At 30.8% G+C, this 14,881-nt stretch overlaps 1 protein-coding gene across 1 annotated transcript; it reads left to right on the top strand.

Annotated features, from left to right (window-relative positions):
* The first annotated feature begins 8,633 nt into the window (after positions 1–8,633).
* Positions 8,634–12,004, top strand: LOC145563709 (LOB domain-containing protein 41-like). Its single transcript, XM_081624145.1, has 2 exons — positions 8,634–8,824; positions 11,460–12,004. Exons 1-2 carry the CDS (start codon positions 8,635–8,637, stop codon positions 12,002–12,004), a joined length of 735 nt encoding a protein of 244 aa, XP_081480271.1. The 5' UTR covers position 8,634.
* Positions 12,005–14,881: the final 2,877 nt, after the last annotated feature.

Below are 14,881 nucleotides of genomic sequence, written 5' to 3'. Positions count from 1 at the left end.
GAATGCAAGCATGGAAACTAAAGACCTCTATCGAGTTCCTAAATATCCTTAGATGTTGACTATATTTTTCTTAGTATCTCTATTGAGTTCCTGAATATCTTCGGATGTTCACTATATTTTTCTTAGTACCAAGTGCCTTTTTTTTTTTTTTTTTTAAACGAGAGTACCAAGGCCCTGTTCTCATCAGATTATTTTCAGTTCACTTCAGTTTAGCTCCTAATTTCTCTCTCTAATAAATATTCATTTCAGTTCAGTTCAGTTCAGTTCAGCTCAACTCATTTCAGTCGTCAATAAGAACAGGCCCCAAGTGTGTGTTTGGCTTAATTCTAGAATATGTTTTTCCTTTTTTGTAGAATTTAATCAAATATTCATAATTATTTATACACTTAGACACTGTTCACTTTACCTTAAAAAAATAATATTCAGTAAAAATAATTTAATTTCAATAAAAAGAATTTCAGATCAGTAAAAATAAGTTCAGTTAAGTAAAAATAATTTCAGTTCAGTAAAAATCAGTAAACTTAAAGAAGAAATACAATATAAAATCAGTATAAATAATTTCAATTCAGCAAAAATAATTTTAGTTCAGTAAAAATAATTTCAGTTCATTAAAAACAATTTAAGTTCAGTAAAAATAATTTCAATTAAGTAAAAAAAATTCACTTCATCAAAAATAAGGTGAAGTGAACGGTGCCTTACATATACTAATTGACCACATATTTAGAATAAATCATACATATATATTTGGATTAATGTATTCTCCATATATACTTTGAAAATTCTAGAATTACTACTACGAGTATTATTATGAAAGATCATGTCTATAAAGTTTTATAATATTACATTTTTATGTATTAATGTTTAACTATTTATATTTAGGGTCAAACACTAACAAGTCCGCTAAGTTTGACTTTGTTTAATATTATGAAATGGAGGCAATATAAATTACCTAAAAATATATGCACATTACTCTCTCACACACAAGCAAATCAAATATATTAAATGTACAATACTACTGTCATTTTTTTTTTGTTACTCACTCATGGAGTACATCGTCGTATTTATGGGGTCAAACTAAAAAAAATGGCCATAGTTTGCTATTCATATACATAAAAATTTCATGTATGAGTTTAATTACTACAATCATTTTAATGTATACTCCGTATTATCAAAATATCAAATTTACATCATTTACATACATTCATATAGACTTTGGATACCTCATCACAAACGTAAGTGAATATAACAAAAAGGTTCAAAGATACTATAAAACAAATACTAAGAATTTTACCCAATTACTGGTTCATAATTTTAAGTAAGAATGACAATTGGGTAGTGCGGGTGCGGGTATCCCCTTCCCCGTATCCGTGTCTGCCAAAATTTTTCATACCTTTGACCTACCCACCACCCGCGATGGTCAAAATTTTAACACCCACACCCACCTAAGTAGGAAACCCACACGGCCACACCCGATCCACCACCCATACATGTGGATATTCACTACCCGGCCGCCTGTTATTCGCTAACCTAATAACTTTTGTTTGATAATTATAAAATATGTCATTAATTATGCTATCAAAATTGTTGTAATTACATAATTATAGATAATATATAATATAAGTAATAAGTAGTCAAATTATTTAAAAGTAGTCTTTCATCATTACAAATACAAAATGAATTACATAAAAAATTAGTGATAGTAATAATTAAGTTGGCAGGTGATTGAGCGAGTAGGCGGGTAACTGGGCGGGTAGACGGGTAATAGACGGATCATGACATCAAATCCACCGATTACTTATTACCCATGGTGGGTAGTATGAGTTATGTACCCATGCCTGCCTACTTACCCGCCTAAGTTGGACCCATATCCGACCCAATTGGGGCGGGTGCGGTGCGAGACTTGCATTTTTATACCCACTCTCCATTCTTAATTTTAAATCTATAAATAATTTAATAGGTAAAATAATAGTAGAATAATTATCTAAAAACTAGCGTTAAATCATGCTATGATATTTCTAGGAGCTACATATGTTAGAGGGTAGCTTTTGATTTCTATTTCATCATAATTATTAATAATTATTTTGATAAGTAAATTATACGTATGAACTTATTATACCGTGCAATTGCACGGGTACTATACTAGTATATATATTATATAATACTAAAACAGACACCAATATTGACACGTGTCACTTTTTGGTGCTGTTTTTTACCTCTAAAATTTTTTTTCTTTAATTTTTTTATTTACTTCCTAAAGAAAAAAATTCACTTTTTATATAATTATTGTGATTCACTTCCTTAAAAAAATATTCACCAAATCATATAATTGTAGTATTCACTTCCTAAAAACTATTCACATATTTTCCATATCTTTTATTTTATAAAATATTATTTTATATCTTTTACTTTTTGATTCAGAACTCAATTCTGGTTATAAATTAAAATTTAAACTTTTTTAATTTCATTTAAAAATTTGAGGATTAGTTTTTGGTAGATTTTGAATTAACATTATAATTCGTCATAAAATTTTGTAAAAACCGTGCGTGACACGGGACTTAATCTAGTAGGCATATAATGATTCCATGCCTAATAGAAAAATAAAAGATCAAATAATCTTAAAAATAAGAGTATCCTAATTATATAGATCTTAAATGATAAAACAAACTCCTAATCTAATCCTAGATAAAAAAATAAAAAAAAAATAAAAAAAATAAAAAAAATTCTATTAACCATATGTAAATTCGGGATTGATGCCATTCAATCTCAAATTTATAGACGACTCGAGCAAATTAAAGAAAACAATTAGAATTTCGATCATGACCCTTTGAACCGCATCATTATGTTACTAATCAAAACCAACTTACTTTAATTTGTTCAAAGCACGTTTAATTAGGATCAAAATGTTCAATGCTATCAAAGATGTTTCAAAATATGTCACTTTTGGGTTGAAATAGATAAAAATCTTGGAGTTCACCATATAGCTTGAATCATGTTGGATCTATTAAACGGATTTCTGATTCATCTAATTGTAAACTTCTCGACGACTCTTTTGAAATATAAAAATATTAGTACGACTCAAAGGCATAGTTCAAATTTACGCTGACTTATACACCCAAAGAGTGGTGAGATTAGGAAAATTATGGCAAGTGTGCTATGCAGACAGACTAGAAAGGACATATGCCGCTCAATTTTGGGTCCCATAATATGCTTATTGGTTTGTATATTTTTTTTATAAGATAGTTAAGAATTGAAAGACACCAGAAATAAAGTAAAACAACTCAAAATATTACTTAATTGATCGAAAAAGCTATACATACATTGAATGTATGTGGCTCCTACATACATTATGCTATGGCAGTATTTTATTGGTTGTTTTGATGGGTCCAAAATCCACCACTTTTAATATTTCATTTAAATTTGAATGAAATTTCAAATTGGGCTAAGGTTTGAATTTCAAATAAATTGTCATTTTCAATGTAATTAATTTAATATTTTAAAAAAAATTAAAAAAAAAATATCATTTTTGCAACTCACTTAACAGTGTTTAAGAGAAAGGGCAATTTTGACAAACATGGAAGATGAAAAAATATTGTCACTGACGAGGCTGCTAGATTTTTGGCCTTCGGGTGTATGCTGCTGTCGGCGCCATCAGATGAGAAGGTGAATGCGTCGGATTCTTCGACAGTGATGGTGGTAGGGTTTGCGGCAGTGGCGCTGAAGGGGTGGTGGTGGGTTGTTAGGGTGTTCAAATAGGATATATTCCAATTAACAATGTAAACGTTTATATATTATTTGCAGGATATATTGTGTTATATATTTTGCGGTTCAATTGAGTTATTAATCCTCCCCAATTCTGAAATGGGTATGTTTGCAAAATATACCCATTTTCAATTGAAGTAGTGAAATGGGTCTTCACTTCCTATCAATTTCAAATGGATTTGGATTTTTGTTTGGAATACAATAATTGTTAAAGGCACACAAGTCCCGAAACCATATTGATTAATAAATAAATTGGAGAATTGAAGGTTGACAACAGTAATGGTTGAAAATGGTCTTAAGTCGACAAGGTCGTCGACAATGGCGGAAAACCCAAAATATTTGAACAATGATATTTATAATATCTTTAGTAACACAGGAAACTATATTTGGTAAGCACATATCTGAAAACGTCACAACAATTCATAATGTAATTTTTAGTAACATAGGAAACTACATTTGGTAAGCACACGTTAATTCCAAGTTACATAATTCCTTAAAAGTGCATAATTTTTCCTTTTGGGATTTTTTTATTGTTACATTTATAGTGATCTTGTGTAATTATTTTTTTGGTAATTATAACTTTCAAAGGTTACAAAAAAGGAATTTATAATATTAGAGTGGCGTTGACCTTATATAATTGTATTTGTTTAAAATAAATTCATGTTTTGAGGAAAAAAAGGCCCACCTATCAAGTCTTTTGAGAATTAGATAATGTGAGAAAGACACCATCAATGAAAAGTAATAAGAAATCATGGTGAAAAAGTAAAGGTAAGTAAATAATTATTTTTCTTAACTTGTTCAATAGGTTAGTACATTAATTAGTAACTGTATATATGTTAGAAGAAAAATGTAAAATATATAACTTTTTTTTCTAGTAATAGGGGATGCTAATTCATGAGATTAGTTGTAAACAATATGGATTACTTAGCAATGATAACTTTTTATCAGTTGAAATAATTTTTAATGTAAGATGTCATACATGAGCAAAATAATAAAATAAACACTATAAACTTTGTTGGACGATCACCTTTTACACTTAAAAAGTGTTTACTTGTCAAAGGAACTTTCTATATTACAGAGTATAAAATTGTAATAAATGTATTATTTCTTTTCAAATCCTTACTAGCATCACAATATGATAAGTTCATTTGAAAAGATAACCGGTGGCTTGTATTTCATTCTATATAAAAGATTTAACTGAAAAGTCTTCATTTGTATATAGTCCTTATTGATATACGACATATCTTATACTTCCTTTGTTTCTATTTACTTGACTAACATTCCTAAAACGGAAATGTCACATTACTTGACCCATACTATATTTGGTAAGCTTTTGGAAGATAAATTATCTAAATTACCCTTATAAAGTGCAATTAACGGCAAACACGTAAATAAACATGTTAGAGGATATACTCTCATGATCTCATCTATTAATAAGAGTTTAATAATTAAATCACACAAGAGAAAAGTTTAGATGCAATTAACATTATATCAGGAGGAGCTTATAGGTAAACTAACATTTTGAGAATATAAATGGTCTCACACTATTCATAAGTGTTTTATCATAATTTTTAAAAGGTAGGTATAAGATATGAAGTTGAATAATAAGTGAACTTAATCAAGTAAGGGACATATATTCCCACATTATTAAATAAATTTTTCCCTTTTATTTAGTATCTTAATTTGTAGCCGTGTATGTGTTAATAGGTTTTAAAAAAGATATAAACCATTTTTTTAGTAACAACATTATGAAAAATCAAATAAGTTTAAACATAAAAAAATCCTAAAATTTTCTCTGTTTTCTCTTCAAACCTAGCCACCGTATTAAAATTTAGGGGCTGCCATCGATGGTAAGTCCCAAATTCTTCTTTATTTTATTTTAATGTCTTTAGTCAATAAAGATCACCATCAGTATGATGATTATAGTCAGCCCCTCCATGTAGGGTTTAGTCAGTCCCTTCATATAGGGTTTACTATTGTTTGTTTGTTTTTAGTGTGTGTAGGGATACAAATTTGGAAGATTCAATTCGTCTTGCAAATTTGTGGAATTGCGAGTCTGTTGGTATAGGGGTGCAGATTTAGAAGATTCGTCTTGCAAATTTGTAGATCATGATGACCAATCAAGTTTTATCACTTTTGCGACTATACATCAATGGAGCTCCGTCAAGAACGATGCAAAGACATCTAAAATTATCCAGGAGCAGTTCAGAAGCGATGCCATTTGTTTAGGGGTGTTTAATTCTTGTATTGAGAATTTAGATCTCTTAAGGGATGATTGTATGTGCCGAATGACTATTATTATTTAATGAAATCACCACCTCCCTATTCCATTCAAAAAAAAAAAAGTTTAAACATAAGGTATGTTATAAAAGTAGGAACTTAATTAGGTAAGAAATACAGTTACTTTTTCTATTTATTAGAATTATTAATTGAACAACTTAACATTTTCCTATTCCATATTGGTTCATATATTTAGTACATTAATTAACGTAACCATGTATGTGTTATAGTTTTGAGTAAACATATAAACCATATTTCTAGTAACATACATGATTATGAATAATCAAATAAGTTGTAAACATAAGTTGCAACTTTGGTAAGAAATACAATTTCTAGTTATAATTTATTTTTTACAGTAATAAGTTTAAATACTATAATTTGTACAATATGATATGTTTGTATGTTTTTTAAACATAAATAGCATGAATAATGGGTTCTTCCCTTATGGATTATACTAACCAATAGGTACTAAAACATGTGATTTTTTACTAAAAAAATGTCGTTGTTACTAAAATAATACTACGTATAAAACTTTGCAAATAAAAAAGATAAGTTATAAACACACGAGAGTATTCAGCAATAAGTGATAAAAAATTGTGTGTAACCTTAGCTTTTGTGATTTCATTTTGTGATTTCATGTTAACTCTCAATTATTTGATTAAAAACCTTCAAGAAATGAATAAAACCTTCCAATGTATGAATTAATCCGTACAACACTTGATAATTGTATAATTGTAGCTAAACACCTATTTAATTTTATATAGTTCCTTATATGTAATAAAAATATAATTTGTACTGTTTTTGGTATGTTTGAAATTTTTGTAGTAACAATATTGACAAATTACTAACACTTCTTTAAAAAAGTTAACAAACATAGTAAGGTTAAAATTGTCTAACTTCGTAAATTTTTTAAAAATATTATATCGATATGGATGTCTATAAAAAGATCTTTAAAAAATAATTCCATTGGTTTTTTAATAATAATTTTTTGATTTGTATTTTGTAAAATATCATTAAATGAATTATTATTTGATTCTTATAATAAACATCTCTCTTCATTAATGACGTTGACTAGGATGCTATTTTCTCAGTAACAAAATTATATATTTTAGTAACCTAAAATATTTTTTTTAGTAACCTAAAATATTTTTTTTTTAGTAACAAGAAAAATTATTTGGCGGTAATGAAATTTGTCCCGCCCTGTTATGGTAAATGACGTCAAAAACCAAAAACTTTTCCCTCTTAATTTTCCCTCTCATTTTTTTAGCTAATGATCAGTTGTCAATTTTTAATTGGTAATGTGTATTGAGACCACATACATTCAATGTATGTGTATCATTGTCCTTAATTGATACTTTATGTGTGAGCACATAAATCATGTTGTATCATGCTTTTCAGTAAAGATGTTGTGAGCAATATAACTAGTAGAAAGATCAAATAAGATTGCCAGACTGGATCATAGGCATGACACAAGATAAGCACATCACAATATGACACGCGTGATAACTGTTTACAGTATACAATAATATAATACAAGCTGGTATCAAAGAAAACAATTAATTTTTATTGTCGCATACACCATTATTAATTATGATTCAAATCTTATGTGATTTCGGGGTAGATTTCTTAATTAATAATGCATTCCAATTAAAAATAGTTGTGTAATCAACTCTTTTTGTATGAAGTGAAAAATAGATGATAACGCTCAATTAATCCTTTAATATTGATTTTACACAAGTCCAACTAATATCAAATTTATTAATTAATTATTTACGTTTTTACTATACCAATGTTATACTAGCTCCGTTTTTTTTAATTGACACCATTTCTCTTTATCACGCATTCTAACACACAATTAAACAATTATTATTTCCTTAATATTCATATTTTTAAATTATAAGAGTTATTATTTTATATTTTGGTACATGTAAAATGACCAACCTTAGCTTATAGGACTATGACTAGACAAGGTTTTATCACAAAGTTCAAATTAGCGCATCTAAAACTTCAACCAACTAAAATACGTTCGTCGATAAAGTCCATAGTCGAGGTATGTCTCCCTCATAAAAAAAAAAAAAAAAGTAATAAAAAAAATTAAAAAAAAAACCTAGTAATAATAATAAACCAACTATTTAGGTAAGGTTGCACAAGAAGACGACGCAATGTAGTACAGTACACAAAGTTGTACGTACCATGTAAAAATATTAAAAAATGAAGGGCAATTAAATAGAAAGACAATCCCCCCAACATTGAGGCTTGTACACTTGGAAGTTGGAAGGTAGACAATCCTTAAAACTTTCCAAATAAACACAATGAGAAAAGAAATTTATTTAGCAAACAACCAAAAACTAGTAAAGCTTCAAGACTTTTTAATCCAGGTTTTCTTCCACAAAAGCACATTTTTCTTCCTGTGGGCTATGAGCCTTAAACTAAAACCACGCAACTCTCACTTCACATATTTTAACTTGCTTATAAATACTACATTCTCTCCTTCATCTTTTGCTTCATTCAATTCATTGTTTGTTGTTGTTGTTGTTGTTGTTTACAATCTCTCTTTTCTTACTTCATTCTCTCTTGTGTAAACAACTAACAATCATGAGAACTAGCTGCAATGGCTGTAGAATTCTCCGCAAAGGTTGTAACGACGATTGCGTCATTCGCCCTTGCCTTAATTGGATGATGTCTAATGAAGCCCAATCCAATGCTACTCTTTTCCTTGCTAAGTTTTACGGCCGTGCCGGTCTTCTCAACCTCCTCAATGCTGGCGCTGAGCACCTTCGCCCCGGTAAAATTTTCAATGCTTTTCTTTTGTTTTTGTTACTTGCATGTATGATCAGAGTTGTCGAGTTCATATCGGTTATGATTTTTTATTTTTCTATCGTTGTGTTCCGCCTCCTAGGACATTTAGGGGGCGGAAATAAAAAAAATAAGGTGTTAGAGATTTTAGAATAAAAAGATGGGTTTTTTTATAAAATTTTTTATATACATTCAGATGTATATAATTTGTTCCCAAAAGTGTTTGAAGGGTTTGGGAATAAAGTTTATTATAGTGATATACTAATAGAGCAATTTTTGTTTTGTTTTACCAAAATCGATATGAAAATGGACTTTGTTTTATGTACAACCTTAATTTTAAATATAAGAAATGCTCTTTAGTCTGTTCAAAAAATTAAGCTCATCTTTTTATATTGAAGTGTCACTAAAAATTACTCATAGAAAAGTGTATGAGATCCTTCTCTTAAGAAATAATAGATAAAATTATTATTTTAAAAATAACATTATCGTGTCCATTATTCAAGGGAATTTTTTTTTATACTTTAATAGTAATGTTATTAGTTAAACTTCCGTTTTTAACTGTGGTAACATTTTGGACAAAAACCCAAAAAAAAAAATGATGGTCCATGACACATTTGTAACCCAAGGAAAATAATTATTTTATTCTTCTGGTACAACTTTAATTAAAAGTTTATTTATTTATTTTTGTTGTGATTGAAGAATTTAATGTGATTGTAATTAGTCCTTAATTATGTGATAAGTTGAGTGTGACAATTACACTTAGATAGATATAGTACTATTTTATCTTTATATATTAGTGTCAGACTTTGATAGGTACTGGGACAGAATCTCCTGGAAATCTAATCTTAATAAGGTAATTTTACCAAAAATGGATCTATATTCTCTATGTTACTATAAATGCTTTTTCTATTTCCAAATTACAAAATTTAAGCCTATTCTCTGTCAAGTTTACTCATCAATTTCTGTGCAATCCAATAGTTTTAGGAGTTGGTAAATAATTCCAACATTTTGAGGAAGCACTTGTAAATTTTCACAGTAATTTCTAATAACATAAAGTCGAAACAATTTACTCCATTTGGCGTTATTGCATTGTTTGCCTCATTTGCTTTTTAATTGGGCATCAAACTTTTATAACTTTGACCAACCATTCTCATTGATATATACAAGTAAGAAAAAGCTTTATCATATGAGATCTCATTTAATCTGATCCTTATAACATGTAGTCTCTTAATATCTAATTATCATAATTTTTACTAATACGTAATTATAGGTAATCCGTATTTATAGTTAAGAAACATATGGTTATGTGAATTCTTATGGATTTGTTTTGATTGATATTTTTATGATATCAATTAAATATAATTTTTATGTATCGATCATTAAAGAGATTAGTGATAATTCATTAATTCATTGTCAACAACAGAAAAAAAAATATATTATGATTTTTTCCATCCATAAAAAGGGTGAGGCTGCAAATAAGATTTAATAATTATTGAATTATTTTGCCATTTGAAAAACAGTGATAGTTTCACGCATCTACTAATGTAACTTATTAATGTTTTATTTTACATATTGTTTTCACTTTTACCTCCTCATATACAATTTTAAGAGCGGTTTAAAAAAATTATTATTATTACCTTCGTTAAATTTTAGTTACAACATTGAGGTATTATTTGTGAGATATAAAATATTCTAAAATTGCAACTAAAAGTTAACGGAGGTAATTTTTTTTTTATTTGAAAAATAGATATATTGTTACACGGAGTAATTCTTATTTTAGGAGGGTTGGAATTATTTGAGTCATGCACTTCAATGCTACGAACGGAGTATTTTACCAACTAATTTGTCTGGCTAGTAAATTGGTGATTCTATATCTTATTTATGGAGTAATTATCTATTTATCTTTTATTGGATATACATTGTATTTTTTTAAGTAACTTTTTTACCGTATTTTTTGTAAGTTGCTATCTAGTAGGAAGTATCTACTAGTTGTTAACTATAATTTATAATTAGCTTCATTTGATTAGAATAGAAACAAAAGCTATGAAAGTCTGCATTGTCACGATGTCGTGTCTTGGGTGGTTAAGGTTAAGTTTAATGTTTAGGCTTCCTTTTTTTTTTTTTTTTTTTCCACAATTCCACCTTATAAAACTATTTCTAGCTAGTTTTTTCTTAAACTCATTTTGCATGGTATATATAAAAATTAAATCATTTCTGTCTCTAATATTTTTTTTTTTTTTTTGGTATTTTATGCTCTTTGATTAAGATTTTTGTTAACATGAGGTAGTAAAGAGTGTAAAATTACATGCATATTGAGTAAAACTTAAGAGAGAGGGGGGGGGGGGGGGGGGAGAGGGGATATTATAAGGATGATTAGGGGATTGGAATAACTAAAAGTAGAGATTACTTAAGACCAGTTATAATAAACGGGGAGGCATCTTGATACTATTGTTTTAAGGGTGAAGCCCTCCTCATAAGGGGGCTTTTATAACGTAATTCATTCATTTTTGATATGAAGTTCCAAATATCGATGAATAAAAAAGAAAGAACAAATAAATTAAAACGTACAGTACCATCTTGGTACGTATACTTACTAATTAATGGTTGTTGGTTGAAATTGGCAGCAATATTCCAGTCATTGTTATACGAGGCATGTGGGAGGGTGGTAGACCCAATATATGGCTCAGTTGGTTTATTATACTCTGGTCAGTGGCGCCACTGTCAGCTTGCCGTTGATGCTGTTCTCAAGGGTCTGCCTATCATGCAACTTTCTCCTCCGTCTCTTACTATTTCATCCGATGGTCCTCCTCTTCCACCTCAGCAAGTCATTCATCTCCCTCCTCTCAAGCTCTACGACATTCGCCACATGTCGTCCTCTAAGGACTCTCCTACCGTACCTGCTACTTTCGTTGTCCCTACTGGGCCCCGCCTCAAGCGTCGCCCCAGAGGGTCTCGTGCTGTCCTCGCTCAGGCTGACCAGCTTTCAATAAATGGTGGTAATAGAAATGATGCTGGTGGGGATGTTCAAAGTTTCGAGAGGCTCAGTATGTTTTCTAGTGAGTCAACGGAAGGGTCGGTGTCTGGTCAAATAGGTGGTGATAGTGAAGTGCAATTGGACCTCACTTTAGGGTTCAACAATAATATGAATTACGGGAAAATGCCGTACTAAATATATATCATATATTATATAAACTATAGTTCTAATAAATATAAATATTGTCTTGTAATAATTTCTCAAGGGAGAATTAGAAAAAAAAGACATGCGGATATGGTTGTAGCTAAGATGTGACGAAGATTCACATTTATAAAATGAAAAACATTTAGTGATGATGATTCATGTGTTTGTCACGTGGATATTTTGACGGCTCATAGCTAAAGTTATAAATTAAACGTAACATGTTATTTAAACGTGTTCCGTGCGTGTAAGATATACTCATGTACAACTTTATGCTTTATTTATAATTATATTTTCCGCAACTTTTGGTGCGTTACAATTTAAATGTGTTTATCTATCTTGATATTCAATTATAATGTGATGATATTGGCCTTTTGGGAGGTACATTTAAGTACAAAAGAGAATGAAGAGTGGCACAGTTTATGCATGTATATATGTACATTGTTGCTGTAAAAGTAATGTACATTGCCACATGTTCCAATTATTTGGCGGCAGCGGGAGTAGCCTTGTATGCGGACCACTTTGGTAGTTACACGTGGCATGAATTAAATCGATATACTCGTAGGTCGTGGCAAAAAGTTGATCATGACACATGTATAACATGTGTCAAATTTCGATGCGATGATGGAAAGTTAAGAAATTACATCATTCCACACAAGCAAATAGACTTCAAATAGAGTTGGTTTATCTTACCTTAATTAAGGAAATTATCTGATTAGTTGCTAACTCGACTTGCATTATTAAAATAAGGAGAATAATAAGTGTCATCTTCTTAGTATTCCTAAGTCACTCACAATAATAACCTTACTAATATTGTGCACCAAAAAATAAAAAACAAACTTTACTAATACTATGCTCGCTCTTTATCTAAAACTAGCAACTCATTAATATATATATATATATATATATATATATATATATATATATATATATATATATATATATATATATATATATATATATATATATATAAACATTATTAAAAATAAATAAATAAAAAAAAATCACATCGAAAATGAAAATCCCACGTTACTTTAGCTTGTGACAATCAAAAGGAAAAAAATTGTAATGCTAGATTAATGACATAAGTCACATAACTAATTAAACGATTAGGTCATGAATTTAACTAGCTAATTAAACTAATGGTTTATGAACTTATACTACGTATAAACGAGTATGCCTTTGCTCACATTCAAGTTCACATATTAACCCACTTTCATAACTTTCCAAGTCTGGCATAATTATTTAAAAAACAAACAAAAACGAACTTAATTAGGCCGAGCTTAGCCCAAGTTGTTCCTTGAGAATCTCGACTCTAGACATACAGGAAGTTTTCGCAGGCATGAGCTGTTAAATTTTGAAACAATATGAAATGGGTCTGGGTAACCTGAATAAGGAGGAGAGTTTGGTCCATAAACTAGATTTCAGAGCTTTCATACTAAAACCAATTGCCAATAGTAGGAGTTACTCCTCTAGTCCTCTACCTTATAAAGTGGAACCACCTCTCTATTGGGGTTTGGTGAGTCCGACTCACCGCGGAAACAACCCCTTCCCGAGGAACCACTCGCAATAATTAAAATCACAAAGCATAAATAAATATTCACAAAGAAAAGATAACGAATCTTACCCTCGAAGCGAGCTTCGCCCAAAACCCGGGGCTCTTACTTGAAAGCTACTAGCACGTCAAGCGCCGCGCCTCCGATGGTATCCACCCACAAATGGGCGAACACAACTTTAAGGTCTACTACCTTGGGGTTAGCAAGGTCCGACCCAAACCCGAGTGTTATGTGAGTTTAAGAGTTTTCCCAAAAATTATGGAATGCTCTTTTTAACTCCCACTCAAGCACTTTTCTCCAAAACCCAAAGCTTGGTATTTATAGAGGAAAGTATGAGTGGGAATTTCTATCCCATCAATGTGGGATCATGAAATTCCACAAATTAATTTAAAGCTAAATTAAATTAAAATTGCAAACTAATAATAAATCTACAAGTGGCATTACCATGTGAGATGGGTTGGTGAGGACCACATGGAGAGTAGAGGACCATACTTGCTCCCCACTCAATACTCTCCTTGTGCCACATGTCCTTTCCCACTTACTCCCATATTCCAAGCTTCCCCTTATTCATGGCCCTATGACCCGAGCCAAGCCCGAGCCCGGCCCGCAGCCAGCCCGCACCTGGCCCGAGCCCAGCCCGCACCAGCTGCTGCTGCTGCGGTTTGGTGCGGCTGCGGCTGCTGCTGTGCCTAGCCGCGGCTGGCCGGGGCTGCTAGCACGGTGTGCTAGCTCGTCTTGCCCCTAGCATTCGGATGCTCGGGGCACACCGATGCTAGGGTATTTTCGAGAATATGGTCGATTTATTATTATTTTGCGCGTCTCGTCTTTTATCATTTTAGACTCGACTTCCGACGATCGGTTTCGACGCTCTAAGCTCGAATTACCGACGTCTAAATATTTAACACTCAGGCGACGAATTAATTTCTTCCGAATTAATTCGTCGAGTTGGTTCGCATATATTTGCTTGGGTGTGACCCGAAGGGTTCAGTCAAGATTAAGCTGTAATATTAATTATATTAATATTACTGATCGGAAGCGGCCTCCACCCAGGCATTCCGATCACTTGACCTTACTGAATATATTAGCTTTCTAATAATTCTGAACCCGCTATCAGAATAATATACTTGTTCGAAGGACACCATTCCTTTCAATCTCCCACTTGTCCTTCCGGACAAGTGTGCATTTAGTGTATAGCCCTTATCCTATGTCTCTTCATGTCTCTTCATGAACTACAGAGTAAGATTACTAGTCATCTCTGTTACGTCCAGAAGTGTATCTCGAAATCCGAGTTTGACTGTCAATAAGCAGATGATTT

The sequence above is a fragment of the Chenopodium album genome, chromosome 10 (assembly GCF_948465745.1).
Source record: "Chenopodium album chromosome 10, dcCheAlbu1.1, whole genome shotgun sequence".
Classification (NCBI taxonomy): domain Eukaryota; kingdom Viridiplantae; phylum Streptophyta; class Magnoliopsida; order Caryophyllales; family Amaranthaceae; genus Chenopodium; species Chenopodium album.
This window is presented reverse-complemented; position numbering and strand designations above follow the sequence as displayed.

Bases quoted from the DNA above. Each gene is read 5' to 3' on its own strand.
- LOC145563709 (XM_081624145.1), top strand. From the start codon at position 8,635: ATGAGAACTAGCTGCAATGGCTGTAGAATTCTCCGCAAAGGTTGTAAC. The intron at 8,825-11,459 runs GTAAAATTTTCA...TGAAATTGGCAG, and splicing joins CGCTGAGCACCTTCGCCCCG to CAATATTCCAGTCATTGTTA.